At 41.1% G+C, this 15033-nt stretch overlaps 2 protein-coding genes across 6 annotated transcripts in view; one reads left to right on the top strand and one right to left on the bottom strand.

The window, feature by feature from the left end:
- Window positions 1-4118: 4118 nt before the first annotated feature.
- On the bottom strand, window positions 4119-14540 carry ZDHHC4 (zinc finger DHHC-type palmitoyltransferase 4). Of its 2 annotated transcripts, XM_038420439.2 has the most exons (8): window positions 14421-14540; window positions 13615-13742; window positions 12990-13120; window positions 9672-9745; window positions 8270-8448; window positions 7047-7172; window positions 5791-6035; window positions 4119-4596 (listed from the first exon to the last, which is right to left on the bottom strand). In XM_038420439.2, exons 3-8 carry the CDS (start codon window positions 13110-13112, stop codon window positions 4312-4314), a joined length of 1032 nt encoding a protein of 343 aa, XP_038276367.1. In that variant the 5' UTR covers window positions 13113-13120; window positions 13615-13742; window positions 14421-14540; the 3' UTR covers window positions 4119-4311. The 2 variants fall into 2 exon arrangements, with proteins under 2 accessions (XP_038276367.1, XP_038276366.1); XM_038420438.2 differs by lacking the exon at window positions 14421-14540 and having other exon boundaries at window positions 13615-14270.
- LOC119862907 (Grid2 interacting protein) overlaps window positions 9995-15033 on the top strand; it is a 114999-nt gene continuing 109960 nt past the window's right edge. For 3 of the 4 annotated variants that reach the window (XM_038420413.2, XM_038420410.2, XM_038420409.2), the window contains exon 1: window positions 9995-11116. In XM_038420413.2, coding sequence (XP_038276341.1) covers window positions 10996-11116 — 121 coding nt within the window. In that variant the 5' untranslated portion in view covers window positions 9995-10995. The remainder of the gene's footprint in view (window positions 11117-15033) is intronic. The other variant, XM_038420412.2, reaches the window with a different exon arrangement.

Raw genomic sequence — 15033 nt, 5'->3', positions numbered from 1 at the left:
TTACAACATGAATCCCAATCTATAGGACTCTGCAATAGTAATGGTGGCTAAGTAGCCACAATTTCAAAGACTCAGAAGATTAAAAAAAAAATGCATACTTTTCTATAAGAAAGTCCTACATTTACATATGCAAAGCAACCATACCTAAATTCTATCTGCACAGTTTTCAAAAGTGACTAGTAATTTTCAATGTGCAACTTAAGATACCTATAATTGGGTTTGATTTGCAGAGGATGGAAACTCAGCAGTTTCTGAAAATCAGGGCATAGTGTCAAACTGAGGCACTGAAACATCAAGTCTCAGCCTGGGTCACCTCCTACATACACTTGCACTTCCTATAGGTGCTTCCATTGCAAAGAGCATTGAAGGGAAGATCTAAAATAGCACTTTGTTTCCTGGATGAAATAATGCATCTTTATATTTTAAGTTATTACTTTACGCAAAAAACAGTGAAACTACCTATGTTTACAGGCAGATTACATAGTCAGCATTTATATTTTTTCATTCATAGATACTAAGGTCAGAAGGGACCACTCTGATCATCCAGTCCAACCTCCTGCACAATGCAAGCCACAGAATCTCACCCACCCGCTCCTACAAAAAAAAAACCTCACCTATGTCTGAGCTATTGAAGTCCTCAAATCATGGTTTAAAAAGACTTCAAGGAGCAGAGAATCCTCCCTCAAGCGAGCCGTGCCCCATGCTACAGAGGAAGGCGAAAAACCTCCAGGGCCTCTCCAATCTGCCTTGGAGGAAAATTCCTTCCCAACCCCAAATATGGCGATCAGCTAAATCCTGAGCATATGGGCAAGATTCACCAGCCAGATACTACAGAAAATTCTTTCCTGGGTAACTCAGATCCCACCCATCTAATATCCCATCTCAGGGGATTAGGCCTATTTACCCTGAATATTTAAAGATCAATTAATTACTAAAATCACATTATCCCATCATACCATCTTCTCCATAAAACTTACCAAGTAGAATCTTAAAGCCAGATAGATCTTTTGCCCCCACTGCTTCCCTTGGAAGGCTATTCCAAAACTTCACTCCTCTGATGGTTAGAAACCTTCGTCTAATTTCAAGTCTAAACTTCCTGGTGGCCAGTTTATACCCATTTGTTCTTGTGTCCATATTGGTGCTGAGCTTAAATAATTCCTCTCCCTCTCCGGTATTTATCCCTCTGATATATTAATCGAGGGCAATCATATCTCCCCTCAACCTTCTTTTAGTTAGGCTAAATAAGCCAAGCTCCTTGAGTCTCCTTTCATAAGACAAGTTTTCCATTCCTTGGATCATCCTAGTAGCCCTTCTCTGTACCTGTTCCAGTTTGAATTCATCCTTCTTAGACATGGGAGACCAGAACTGCACACATACTGTTCCAGGTGAGGTCCCACCAGTGCCTTGTATAATGGTACTAAAGCCTCCTTATCCCTACTGGAAATACCTCTCCTGATGCATCCCAAAACTGCATTAGCTATTTTCACAGCCATATCACATTGGCAGATCAGAGTCATCCTATGATCAATCAATACTCCAAGGTCCTTCTCCTCCTCCGTTACTTCTAAGTGATGCGTCCCCAGCTTATAACTAAAATTCTTCTTATTAATCCCTAAATGCATAACCTTACACTTCTCACTATTAAATTTCATCCTATTACTATTACTCCAGTTTACAAGGTCATCCAGATCCTCCTGTATATCCCAATCCTTCTCTGAATTGGCAATACCTCCCAGCTTTGTATCATCTGCAAACTTTATTAGCACACTCCCACTTTTTGTGCCGAGGTCAGTAATAAAAAGATTAAATAAGATTGGTCCCAAAACTGGTCCCTGAGGAACTCCACTAGTAACCTCCCTCCAGCCTGACAGTTTGCCTTTCAGTAGGACCCATTGTAGTGTCCCCTTTATCCAATTCCTTATCCACCTTTTGATGTTCATATTGATCCCCATCTTTTCCAATTTAACTAATAATTCCCCATGTGGCACAGGATCAAATGCCTTACTGAAATCTAGGTAAATTAGATCCACTGCATTGCCTTTGTCTAAAAAAATCTGTTACTTTCTCAAAGAGAGAGATCAGGTTGGTTTGGCACGATCTACCTTTTGTAAAACCATGTTGTATTTTGTCCCATTTACCATTGACTTCAATGTCCTTAACTATTTTCTCCTTCAAAATTTTTTCCAGGACCCTGCATACTACAGATGTCAAACTAACAGGCCTGTAGTTACCTGGATCATGTTTTTTTTCCTTTCTTAAAAATAGGAACTATATTAGCAATTCTCCAATCATATGGTACAACTCCTGATTCATTAAAAATTTTTGCTAATGGGCTTGCAATTTCAGGTTCCAATTCCTTTAATATTCTTGGATGAAGATTATCTGGGCCCCCCTGATTTAGTCCCATTAAGCTGTTTGAGTTTCACTTCTACCTCAGATATGGTACTATCTACCTCCATATCCTCATTCCCATTTGTCATGCTACCATTATCCCTAAGATCCTCTTTATTAAAGACTTATTCTTATTAAAGACTGAGGCAAAGTATTTGTTTAGATATTGGGCCATGCCTAGATTATCCTTAACCTCCACTCCATCCTCAGTGTTTAGCGGCCCCACTTCTTTCTTAGTTTTTTCTTATTTATATGGCTATAGAACCTTTTACTATTGGTTTTAATTCCCTTTGCAAGGTCCAACTCTACTTGACTTTTAGCCTGTCTCACTTTATCCCTATATGTTCTGACCTCAATAAGGTAGCTTTCCTTGCTGATCCCTCCCATCTTCCACTCGCTGTATGCTTTCTGATTCTCCTTAATTACCTCTCTAAGATGCTTGCTCATCCAGCTTGGTCTACAACTCCTGCCTATGAATTTTTTCCCCTTTCTTGGGATACAGCCTTCCGATAGCTTCTGCAGCTTTGATTTAAAGTAATCCCAAGCCACCTCTACCTTTAGATCTGTAAGTTCTTCAGTCCAATCCACTTCCCTAACTAATTTCCTTAATTTTTGTTACATATGTAACTTTTTCCTGATAAGAAGAGATTAATAGTTTTCCCAAGACTGTCTTAGCAAGCGTACTCTTCATCATGAGGTAAAGCTCTGTCACCCATTTAGTATTTCTTTTACTGTGGCACCTAGGAGCCCTAGTTATGGGTGAGGACCTCATGGTTGTACATGCACAAAGATGGTCCCTCCCCTCTAAAGAACTTCCATGATAAACAAGCACCCCTCTTAGGAAAAATTTATCAATTTTACAGGGACACGTTCTACTTTCTACAAATTAGAAATCTGCTTCGCAGTGGATATCCATCACAAGTACAGCCAGGGAAACATTTGGCTTAGTAAGCCAAAAGGAGACCATTCTCACAGCTTCTTATTGCTTGTAAAATCCACACTGGTGATGTGTAAGGAGAATTAATTTCCAGTTCATAAAAATCAAATGAAATTAAATAATTGTCATGGATAGCATCTAAGCAAATACAGAATACAATAATTTCTTAGCCCCCTCAAAGATGAGATGGAAACAGTAGTAGTGTGATCCCAGCCTAAACTTCTGCTCTCTCAACAATTACATAATGCAGCCATACAAGAGCCACTGCCTTCCCGGGGAAGCAAGACCTAGATAATGTGTAAATCCAAAAAGAGCTGTACAGTGTAGTACAATATTGGATACATTCGCATAGGTGTGATGAAGCCACACAACAGTAAGATTTAAGACTAAATTAGGAGGGTCATGATTTGTTCACCTTAAGATTCCTTAAGAAGCCATTTCAAGGTCTTGTACATTTATTTGCTAAAACACTTCCATTCAGTTCCTCAAAGACTTCGTTTTCATAGTTACAACAAAAACATTAAATATAAAATGTGGACGTTCCTGCTGAATATGCTTACTATATACTTAGTCCTTAACACACATGGAAGTTGGTTAGCCAATTCAAGTATAGTATATTTGCTTTAATACTGTCACCCAAAGAATGTACTGATAGAAAACCTTTTAAGAAATTTTGAGCTATGACATCCAAAGAAACTATTTTCTAAAGAGGCCTACAAGCCATGGCCTTAGTTCCTGCTGTTAATAACTAGAACATTCATTCTAGAAGTTTGGCAAACACCACAGACGATCAGCTTTATAAAAATATATTTTACAATCGAGTCATTTAGAAAAAAAAAAAAAAAAAAACTCTTTAGCTACAGCACTTAATGAAAAGCACAGTATTTCAAGAGTCCTTGGTGCTGGCAAAAAGCTCTTCCTGGAGTTAATCTTTCAGGAAAAGTTTAAAAAATAAATATAGATTTAAAAATATGTAACTTTCCTCATGTTTTTTTCTTTTTTTCTGAACTTGTAGGAGGTTTAAAGATTTCCTTTAAATTGACCCAAACTCCTTGAGAATAAACATTTCTATAAACAATATGCCTGTCATGGGGCTGCAACGCCTTACAGCAAGAACATTCATATCTTCTGGATTTATACCATTCATTGGATGTTTGGTTCGTCAGGGCCAGGTACAGAGCGAAACAGCAATATGCCCCCAGCACCAGAGAGAGGACAATAACAAAACCAAGCATGAAGACAATTCTAGGAAACGTCAGGAACAGGTGCTGCAAAGACAGATAAAATAGTAACTTATTTTAAAGTCATAGTGTATAAAGTCCCATTTTAAAACATTTTGATTTCATTCTATTAACTACAGTATAACCAGCTCAGAGATGGTGAATCCCATATGAAGCCTTTAGTAATTCAAAGATTTTCAGGAACTTATTTTCCTCACAAAATATATGTTTATGAAGGGACACTCAAGCTTCTGAATTTGCATACTGAACACAAGACTGTGTGGGTGACCTGCACCATAAAGATAAAAAAATACTGATATAGAAGAACTTAATGGTGACACCTGGTTCACTTTTGAATTTATTGGATTTTGGTGATTTATGGTCACAGCTTTAGTGTTCGTTAAGTCATTTTCCGGATTAAAATCCCACAGAGCTGTTGTGAAGATACTACACAAAGATGAATTAATGTATCTGAATTCTAGAGTGATGGGTTCCATTTTAGACAGAGAAATGGACTTGGGATTTGAGAGTTGGCTGACAGAGCTGTTGGCTGGCTCAGGGCATGGAAGATAGAGATGGATTGCTCCCCATCACTCAGCCATGCTTAAGCAGGCTCCAAAGGTGAGTCTTCCTTTCTCAGCCAGAAGTATGGTGGCATCAACAGAGGATGAACATCGCAGTAGTCGGTGGTGTCAAATGAAAAGAAATGGCAGGGTAAGGTTTCCAGTGTGAGGCACAGGACCCACCAGAAAAAAATTGTGACTCAAAAACTCACATAAAGTCACCTTTGTTTAAGTGTAAAAATACTGGTCAGGACGTGTGTGTGTGTGTGTGTGCGCGTGCGTGCGTGCGCGCACCCAGAGATCTTAAACCAAGATCTCTCTGGGCCAATAAAAGTTAAACAGTAAAGAAGGTTGTGAACTACTTTAAAAACATGTTAGTACTCTATATGGTAACTGATGTTTATAAGGTTATTTCTAGAGAGATCAAAGACTTATATTGGATATAACTGGTTTGGAAACTGAAGAACCTGCCATTCTAAAATATTTTTAAGTTCCTTGGAAATGATTGTGTCTAATTAGAACAGCAAAAGTGGGTTCACTATAATGGCTTGCTCCCCCCACAAAAACAAACAGAACTCCTGGACCTACTGTAAGATTCTTAAGAGATGAGACTTGAACTCCTTTGTTCAGGCTACAAACCCAGAAGTAGATTAAAACTCAAACATTACAGTGAGCTTACCTGAATAAGAAAGAGAATCTCAACTGCATGCTCTTGTCCCTGATCATCAATGTAACTTCCAAGCATCATATTTGATAGCAGCACTACCTTGATTAGAAATGCTGCTGCTATGATTGCAAGGTTTGCAGCCATGGCAGTCAGAGTGAAGAGGTAAACAAGAAAATATCTTATATTGAAGGCACCAATGCAGTTGTTGACCCAAACACAGTGGTGATCAAAACGATGTACACAGTTGTTACATACACCTGATCAAAAATTAAACACAAGACAACACAATTATTTGGGTTTTAAATGACCAATGGTATTTTTTATGGAGCTTAATTTTTTTCCACTAAGGAAATACAGAAACATGACCAACATTTGCCTTTAAGATACGAAAATAGCCACGTGCGTGCCTGATGACATGTGATTAGTAGAAGCGTGCACAGGAGCATACAGTGTGGTTTGTAGGAATATATCCAGACTTCTGATTCCTTCTTAAGAAATCTTTTAGGCCAGAAGACTCATAGGAGAGGAGCCAAGGAACATTTGTCAAAGACCTTTGTTACCGTTAATGGTAAATGAAATGTTTCATCCTCTTTTTGTTTATTACCACTGTGTATGGCTTTTCAAGGTTAAGCAGATAAGATTGTTTCAGATTACAAAATCAGCAAGAGAAACATAATGTTTAAAAATTAACAGGGATTAAAACAAAACAGTTCCTCTTTTACTTGCCAGCCAAGGCTGGAGCCCAGGGATCTAGATTTCTCCTGTTAGTGTTACCTAAAGCATCATTTGGAAGGTAGAGGGTACAGTTCCCTGCTTCATTTAAAGTGATAGGGATATCAAATAGAGCAAGAGAAACACAGAATCCTGAGCCTGGATCTGGGCAGGTAAAAGCTTTTAATTTCACCTCAGATGCTCAACAGCTTTTCCATGTCAGGATCCAACTTGACTAGCCAGTTTCCTTTGTATGAAGTAAAATGCCAAAGCTAGGCTAAAAGGTTGCTTTGCAATTTATTCCCTGAATCTAACCAAGATATGGTCTCCAGGCCAATATTCTCAGTAGAGTAGTTTAAAGGCAGCATAGATATGTTGCTGATAAACTTGGTTTGAGATCTCCCTGAAAATGAGCAATAATGCCAACAATTCTTTGCAATAATTAAACTGGATAACTTAGTTAAATGCAGGTGAATTGTAATTATCAGCAGCAAATGAATCTGGTGTAAATTTGTTTTTTTAATATCCTTGACAAGCATAAGGATAAAGACTCTTACTGCAGTGTTTAGATCTGGCTGGCTTTTCCACGTTGCACGTAGGACACAGGGTGCTTTTCTGAAACATTACTCCATCATATCCATAAGCCGTTAGAAATGACTCGTGATTTGATTGTGTTATTGTACCTATAAGAGAAAACACTATAGGAGCAAACTTCTCAATCAAGAAGTGCTGAATATTTAACACCGTGTGAGGCTGCTCCTGCACTTTGAATTTGTCCGTGTTGCCAGAATCTCAAAGGGGATGACGGTCTTACGATGACTGTAGTGAGTGGAAATAACAGTACAGAAGCCCATTTTTGGTGTTACACCATCTTTCCAGAGAGAAATATATTCACAGAATACTGAAGTTTTTAACCTGATTCAAACCCCCCAAAACAGGAAAATCAAAGCAAACGTTATAAAATTTGCTCACCAATGAAGTAATAGCGATGATGACTTTAGAGCTCTGGAAATCAGATGAATGCCCTACAAATACATCATCTTCCCTTGCTTTTTATCTCCAAAGCCTTATCAATAAATAAATTCCTGGTTTTCAAAACTCTTCCAGGACTTTTTCTTCACTCTACCCCTCTGTAACTTTGTATGCACCTCTTCCTAGCTCACTCGCTCCTCTAACCAAGCCAATCTATACAAACAGCAGCAACTAAAACATAGGAGTGACTGGCAGATGAGTACTCGAACCGAAAAGTGAGATGATTTGAGGAAGGTTGCAAAGTAAATTAGTGAGCAACAGAGCCATGAATAAAAACCCAGTCTTCTGTTGGGACTCCCGACTCCTTTGATTTAACTACAATATCTGCTTGTTATACAGAAATACACTGGGTGGTAAACATGAATATTCCTGGCTTTGGAGCGTGTTACTAAAATACACCAAAAGCAATTAGCCCACTTTCTTCCTTATTAAGAGCTAATTATGGCAAAGTGTTATTTAAAAAAACCCCACAATGCACAGCTGTTTTTTTCAGGGCAAGTGCAGAGAGTACATTTCAAACTATTCATCACTTATTGCAGCACTTCTTATTTGGAGCGTTAAAGAAATGGGATTCGTTGGGGCCATTTCTTATCTACCATCCAATGAAATGAATTATCCATCAGGCATGACACACAGAGCATTTCTGGGCAATTACACGATACCTTGGGTGGCGGGAGAAAGCACCAGGTCAAAAACGAAATGACAATTGCCCAAGAAAGGCAACAATTCAAAACAAATAAGAACTTACCAGGGTTGGTCACAGAGCACAGAATGAAAAACCCCATATTCACAACCAGCAACAAATACGGCAGCAGAAGGTAATGAATGCTGAACTCTAGCTCTTGGCAGTAGCCAAATATTTCCCAAGTGTATTCACCATAAACTGCCACTTGTAAGGCTAAATGCAGGACAATGAACAGGCAACTTCTGTAATGAAAAGGGAAAGACAGCTTAATTCACAATCAGTGCTCTAAATACAAGATAAGCATCATTCAGAGGTGACATTTCAGCAGCAAAGGCTCTCTCATACTCAGGAAGAGCTGCTATTGGGCTCATGGTCAAACTAACTTCTCTAACTGGGATTTCCTATTGATAGCACGCAGTCTAGCCAATTGCTGTCTTGCCTTTTTTTAAAAAAAATAAAAAAACCCCACCACAATAACACAGCTTTACCTAAACATAAGGAGAAATCTCAAGGCTGGAGTTCCCAAAGTTTACGATAATTCCCAATATTCTTATGTCTTTGAGGGGGTGCTCTAAGTAAATCTCATCAAAATGGACCCTCATGGGCACAAAAGTGTGCAACAGGAACAGGCCGATTCTTAGACAACACTTTGGTGATGACAGAGATTCACCTTGATCCCATGACCTGCTTTGAAAGCACTGAACAAACAAAATATTAAAGTAAAATTGACCAATTTGGCAGCCATAAGAGAAAGGAAACAGCACTATGAACAAGAGAGCAGCATACCTGGATGGTTAATGATGGCAAACACTAATTCACACCTAAAAACATACTGCATATCCCATTAGGTGGGCCATTTAAACTGAGTCAGTGTGCCATCTTCCTGGCATTTAGATACTCAGATGCATCTTGCTAAATCTGTGCCCCAAAAATCAATGCACCCATGGAGTGGGGGAATTACTATGGATTAAGGGAAAGATGTGTCTATTAATTACATTTTGCTGTTCAAGAGTAATCTGGATGAATATCTGTATTATCAGTTTTACAGCCTTAGCAATATGTGGTTTACTATAGCTTGAATTCTCAGTGACAGAAAAGCTCTATTCTATTGTTCTTATACCACCTTTACCACCATAGTTTCTGAGCACCTTCCAGTAATATATTAAGTGACGTGACTAACATCTATCCATGTGGTTCACTCTTTCAGAACTATGGAGCTACGCTATGTAAAATTTGCTTAAATATTTTAGGACATCCATACTCTCAACAGCAAGCAAGGGAGAGAGAGAACAGCACAGCTAACTTTAAAGAGAATTTGTAGTCCCAGACAAACATCCTTGGCAAAGAGGGAAACTCCTCTAAGAGCAATCTCTCACAGCTTTGTTGGCACCAGTGGGAGGCTGCCATCAATAATGGTCAGAAACAGTTCAGGAAAAGGATGTCAAAGAAAAAAGAAGTGTGGTACCGTGTGTGGAAGAGCCTGTGAAGCACCCTCTGTGTTGCTCTTTGAAGCCGTGTTGGGATTACAAATGAAGACACCTGGACCAAATGAAGATACCAATCTAAATTGCACATCACTTTTTCCTCTTTGTGGTGAAAAATTCAAACAAAAATTATATTTCTATAGCACCTACCATCTGAGGATTTCAAAGTACATTACAAACATTAGTTCACTAAAGTCTCCTAATTCCTCTGAGGTGGATACTGTTATATCCGCTTTACTGGGGGGGGGGGGGGGGGAGAGGGGGGAAAGAGGAGGAGGAGGAGAGAACTGATGCACAGAGGGCCAGTTTTTTAAAAGGTATTTAGGCACCTAAACATGGTGATGGGGTGTTCAGAAGCACCTAACTAAGTTGTTTTTTCATCCCAGATCTTACCAATTCTGGGAAATTTTAAAGATCAGCTGTTTGAGTTATTTGTGATTAAAAAAAAGACCTTAAAGGTGTTTGGTTTAAAAGGAAAGAGCACCTTTAGGCTGAGAATATGCATGGAAAGTTTTAGTCCAAAATAAGAACTTTCATAGAGTTGAGTGAATGAAAGCAAAGGGTTGTAACGAAAGTCAAGAAGCGACCAGGAAAGGTGTGATGCTGAGAATATCCAGATTGATAGCTTCAGGTTTTTCTAATTGTCAATTCAAAAACAGCCATAAACAATTTAGAAAAAACCTGTCCAGTCTCATTCAGTGACATGCTGAGCACACTTAGTGCTGTGCAGTCTCTGTCTGCCAGGGAGAAGATGATTTATCTCTATAGCAACACACCTCTCCACCAATGGTGGAAAAAGCACAGCAGCAAAGCAAAATTGCAATATGCGGGGGGAAAAAATTGCACTAAGGCCTTTTATCTTACATGTGACAAGATCACAAGCCAGACGAGTCAGGCAGGTCTGGGAGGGATGGTAAGTATTCCACTTTTAACAAGTCTGCCTCATACTACAAGATAGTTCATGGAAAATTTTTAAAAAACAGGAGACTATATGCTGCTGTTAGAGGGGCATTAGAAATTATTAGATATAAAAACAAACCTCTTATGCAACTTTCAGAATCTGACTTTAAATTAACTGAATGAAAATGGTGTTTACTATCCTCTAACTATCATTCCATCCAAGAGAAGACAGAAGTAAACACCCCATTTCCCCCCTTATGTAAAAATTAAGGGGGCATAAGAAGCTTGTGTGTTTCAGAAGGCTCCCCCCGCACACCACTGAAGTAAACAGCATTCAAGTTAAACCAAAGCAAAAAGGCTCTTAAAAACGTTGCCTTTCGGTGTTATGGAAGCAAGATGATATGAATGTGGAAAGAACTGCATACAGATGCCAACCATTTTGCTCCAATGACTACTGGCAGCATGAAAAAAAGAACAGTGGGATGGACGCTGACCTGCCAGAGAGCTAGAAACAGCTATGGTGTGTGTAAGTAAGTCATTTTATATTGTTCAAAATCTACATTTGAGGTGAATAATACAACTAGTCACACCTTCAACAAACTGGTGGATTTATGCATTTTGGACTACAGTCAGAAACCAACTCATTTTTTTAAAGATACAGTTTATACATAAAAACCCCTTTAAAGTTACCCTGTAATTGTTTAACTTTGATATCTTAACATTTTATTTCTTTGGTGAAATGTGAGTACTTCTTTTACATCATAAATGGTATTTGTAATATTTAGTTTGTTGCATAAACAGCACGGAGAGATACATTTTAAGTAATGAAGAAATACAATTAACAATTTGCCCAGCTCCCTTTACTGGCAAACAAAGTACAATAATAAAAGTCAAAAACTGTTCATAATCATGTAACTAATGTTAAATGTGTCTAGTTACTTCACTGACTTTTCAGATTTTTCATTCTCCTTTCCCTGCTTATAATACTGTGCTATTTCTTTTCATTTACATAGATTTGAGAGGAATATTTTTCTTGTTCTGATTTATTTGCAACACTCCTGATTTTTTTAAATCCCCTTTTAAAGAAAAATGCCTCATATAGCTAAAGTTCTTCATTCTCCTTATTTGTTAGCATATTCTTGCAAATAGCATTGCATACATAATACTGAGTAGCATTTTTACATTTTTTTTTATTAAAATTGCAGTTGCGTATGACCCATTTGCTATATTCTCTCAACTAAAACAGCCCTTCAATTATTTTCATGTGAACTACAAATATTGTAAATGTATGACAAGTCAGGTTTCGTGTGTGTGTGTGTGTGTTTTTTTAAGGATAATTATTTTGCAGTGCTGTTGAACAAGTGTAATTTTTATATTACAGAACAGCAAGTTCTGTTCTTACCCCATACAATGGTTATTCCCTGAAGCAACAACATTGGTTTCAACTACATTTTGTGGTGGGTTCAGAGCCCTGGAAACCTTTCATTTATCTACTGAGCAGGTTCAGCACAGTTTGCTGTAACACAAGCCTCCCACTCAGTGTGCCTCACCCTGAAGCAGAGGAACCCCCAAGACAAAGAAAAGGGGGAATTCAGTCTCCATGGCCCACTCAGATTTTGGTGTCTCTGCTGAGACTGATTCCAGTTCACAGATGGCATGTAGAGTGACCTCATTTCAGATAGGTCATTTAGACTTTTAGTCACCACCAGCTGGGCTACCAGCTTTGTGCATCACTGTGTGCAGGATGACTGACAGATGAAAGATACTGTATCTCATTCCTGATCCCGGCTTGCATCTAATTAGAGGGGTATTCATATGGCATAATGCAAATGTCCATAGTAGGTCTCAAAACCATTGAACTGCTACCAAAATTCCTTGAAAAAAATCAACATACCAAGGAATACAGACATGGTTACATGGAATAGACTCTATCCCAATGCCCCCCCCCCATGCAGAAGACAGCTGGAGGATCTACTACCAGCCAATTTTCCCTTGTTCTTCCCCCACATCTCCAGCCTCTTTCTGCCCCCGCCCCCAGGACTCTGCCATCTATTTGTGGGCCTCCTTACATGATCATTGCTCAAGAAAACCACACCAGTTCTGCTAAGAGCGGGCCCACAACCAGCAGAGGATGGGCCAGGATTGCCCCCCAAACAAATAAGGAGCAGGCTCTTTTCTGTTTTCAGAGCATTATGGGATATACATAGGTGTTGCAAGAAACATGCTTAAATCCATACAAATTTTCAGAAATTTAAGTGTGGCGCCTAATACAGCCAGCCAGTCACAGAGAGACAAAGCTGAAAACTGGAGGCTCAGTTTGTGCTGGCTGTACTCATACTCAAAACTGGGGAGACATGACCATAACATGATATTAATATGACCAATGTTAGACTCCTTACCTGAGTTATATAACCGAGGCCTCTTGCAGGAAAACTCTGTTTCCTTCCTGAATAGATGCAGACTAGAACAACACTAGCCAGAACTAATAGCAGATAAATTATGAAGAGAGCCAAAAAGTCCATCCTGAGTCCTGCAACAAAAAAAAAGCAGCTTATTGGTGCTGCCTCTTGCTGTGTGTACCTAGCCTCTATGCGCTGGTATCTAGGATTAGAAATGCTGCACATTATTTATCAAAACATTTATAAACAGTAACCAATTCTGATGGAAAAAAGTCCCGGAAATCTCCACATATACTCTGGCATGGCACAGACTGAGGCAAAGAATCTAGTTCAAAACATTACTTATGTATTTCTATAGAGCTCTAATAGTGTGCATGAACCATTTTAGAAATGTCTACAGCCAAAACAAGGAGCCATCTCTCCTTCCATAACTGGCTTCAGCCCCTTTAGGGCAGTAATCCGTTTGTATTTACACCCAGCCCAGCATAACAGGGCTCAACGCAGACTGGGGCCAACGAATGCTACTGTAATAAATATGGGGAAACTCAGCACCCTGAAGTCTAGACAAATGCATTAATGTTCATCTTTGGTTTAAAATGTACTCATCTACATTTATCACTCTTACCTTGTGTTCTGTTTATTGGTTGTATCCACCTGTTGTCGCTTGTCTTTTACTTGGACTGTAAGTTACTGGAACATCTTTTTGTTATGGGGTTTATATCATGCCTAGCACAATGGAGCTCTGATTGGGATCTATGGGCGACATCACCATGTAAGTAAGAGTACTAATCTGTCATTTGAAAAAAATCTACAGATATTCTAGATTTAAAAAACAACATTTCGGTTCCCTTTTCATACTAGAAAGGGAAAGGAAGAGTTGCACCAAGCTCTGTTTAAACCCTAATGGCACCTGCAGTTTTGTATGGCACTGACAAGCCATCGTTTCTACACGTTTAGATCTCGCGGAGGTTTGTTGGACTTGCGCTGGGCTCCCTGCCCTGCTAGACCCTTGCACTGCTCCTCACACGCCAGCCCGAGGGAGCCCGCTGCCATGGCGGCACAGTCCCACTGGAAAGGCTTTCCTGCCCCCGGGCCCGCGCCTGGAAACAGCGAGGCGCCGGAGGCTCGGATCAGGCCGCTGGGATCCATGGGACAGTCCCGGGCCGGGCGTCCTCACTCGCGTCAGGGCTGCTCCCGTAGACAGCTCTCCCGCCCGCGGCTCATACCCCGGCCGCGCGCCGCCTGTGCCCCCCGCCCCCGGGCGGCACTTTCGGGGGGGGGGGTGCAAACAGGGGCGCCGTATCGGGGGGGCCCCGGGCCCCTCTTGCGGCGGCCCGAGAGCGGCACGGCGGGGCTGGGCCTCCACCCCTTCCCCAGCGAGACAAGCCCAACAGCCCCCCCCTCCGCCCCGGGGCTCGGAGCCTGGCGGACCCGCGCTGAACGTGTCGGGACTGGCAGGGCGGGAAGCGGGTCGCACGAGGGTCCGCGGGGCTCCCGGCTCTGAGGGAGGCCGCGGGGCTCGTCGTGCCCTCCAGGTCTGGCTAATCGAGCGCCGAGCGGCCGGCTGCTCGGGAATCCTTCAGTCACGGAGGGGTCGTTGCCTAGTAACCGGGAGCGGCCGAGCCCCGCCCCTCGCTGGGAAGATTCCCGGGGAGGCAGAGCCCGGCTCATACGACTCCTAGGAATCCCGCCATGACGGACCGTTACGGGACCGGAAGTTCCGGTTACTCAGACGTTCTGCCACCGGAAGTTCTGTCAGCCCAACCGGAAGGCCGTTGCCTGCTGAGCCAAGAACATTGGAGCAGCGGCTCCCACCAACCAAGTTTAATTTCTCCCGCTCCCTGCAAACCGCCCGGGAAGTGCGGTGTGGTCCTGGCATGTGGTGCGAGGACAGTTCACTAGCCTCACACTGGCCCTGTAGGATGGATGCGGTGATGCTGATGCGCGGCCCACTGTATGATGTCACAGCCGATGCATGATGTCACAACCTGCTCTGCTACTGCCTGGTGCTGGCACAATCCTCGTATCGCCACCCCCGGGGCGA

This window comes from Dermochelys coriacea, chromosome 10 (assembly GCF_009764565.3).
Source record: "Dermochelys coriacea isolate rDerCor1 chromosome 10, rDerCor1.pri.v4, whole genome shotgun sequence".
NCBI lineage: Eukaryota > Metazoa > Chordata > Testudines > Dermochelyidae > Dermochelys > Dermochelys coriacea.
The sequence above is the reverse complement of the archived record's forward strand: the minus strand, read 5'-3'. Positions and strand labels throughout refer to the sequence as shown.

What these genes read in the sequence shown, in the direction of transcription:
- ZDHHC4 (XM_038420439.2), bottom strand. Translation starts at nt 13,112, where the DNA reads ATGGACTTTTTGGCTCTCTTCATAATTTATCTGCTATTAGTTCTGGCT. An exon ending in GTGCTCTGTGACCAACCCTG is followed by an intron (nt 7,173 to 8,269) that starts GTAAGTTCTTAT and finishes TTTCTCTTATAG; the next exon opens with GTACAATAACACAATCAAAT. An exon ending in AGCCAGATCTAAACACTGCA is followed by an intron (nt 6,036 to 7,046) that starts GTAAGAGTCTTT and finishes ATTTTTGATCAG; the next exon opens with GTGTATGTAACAACTGTGTA.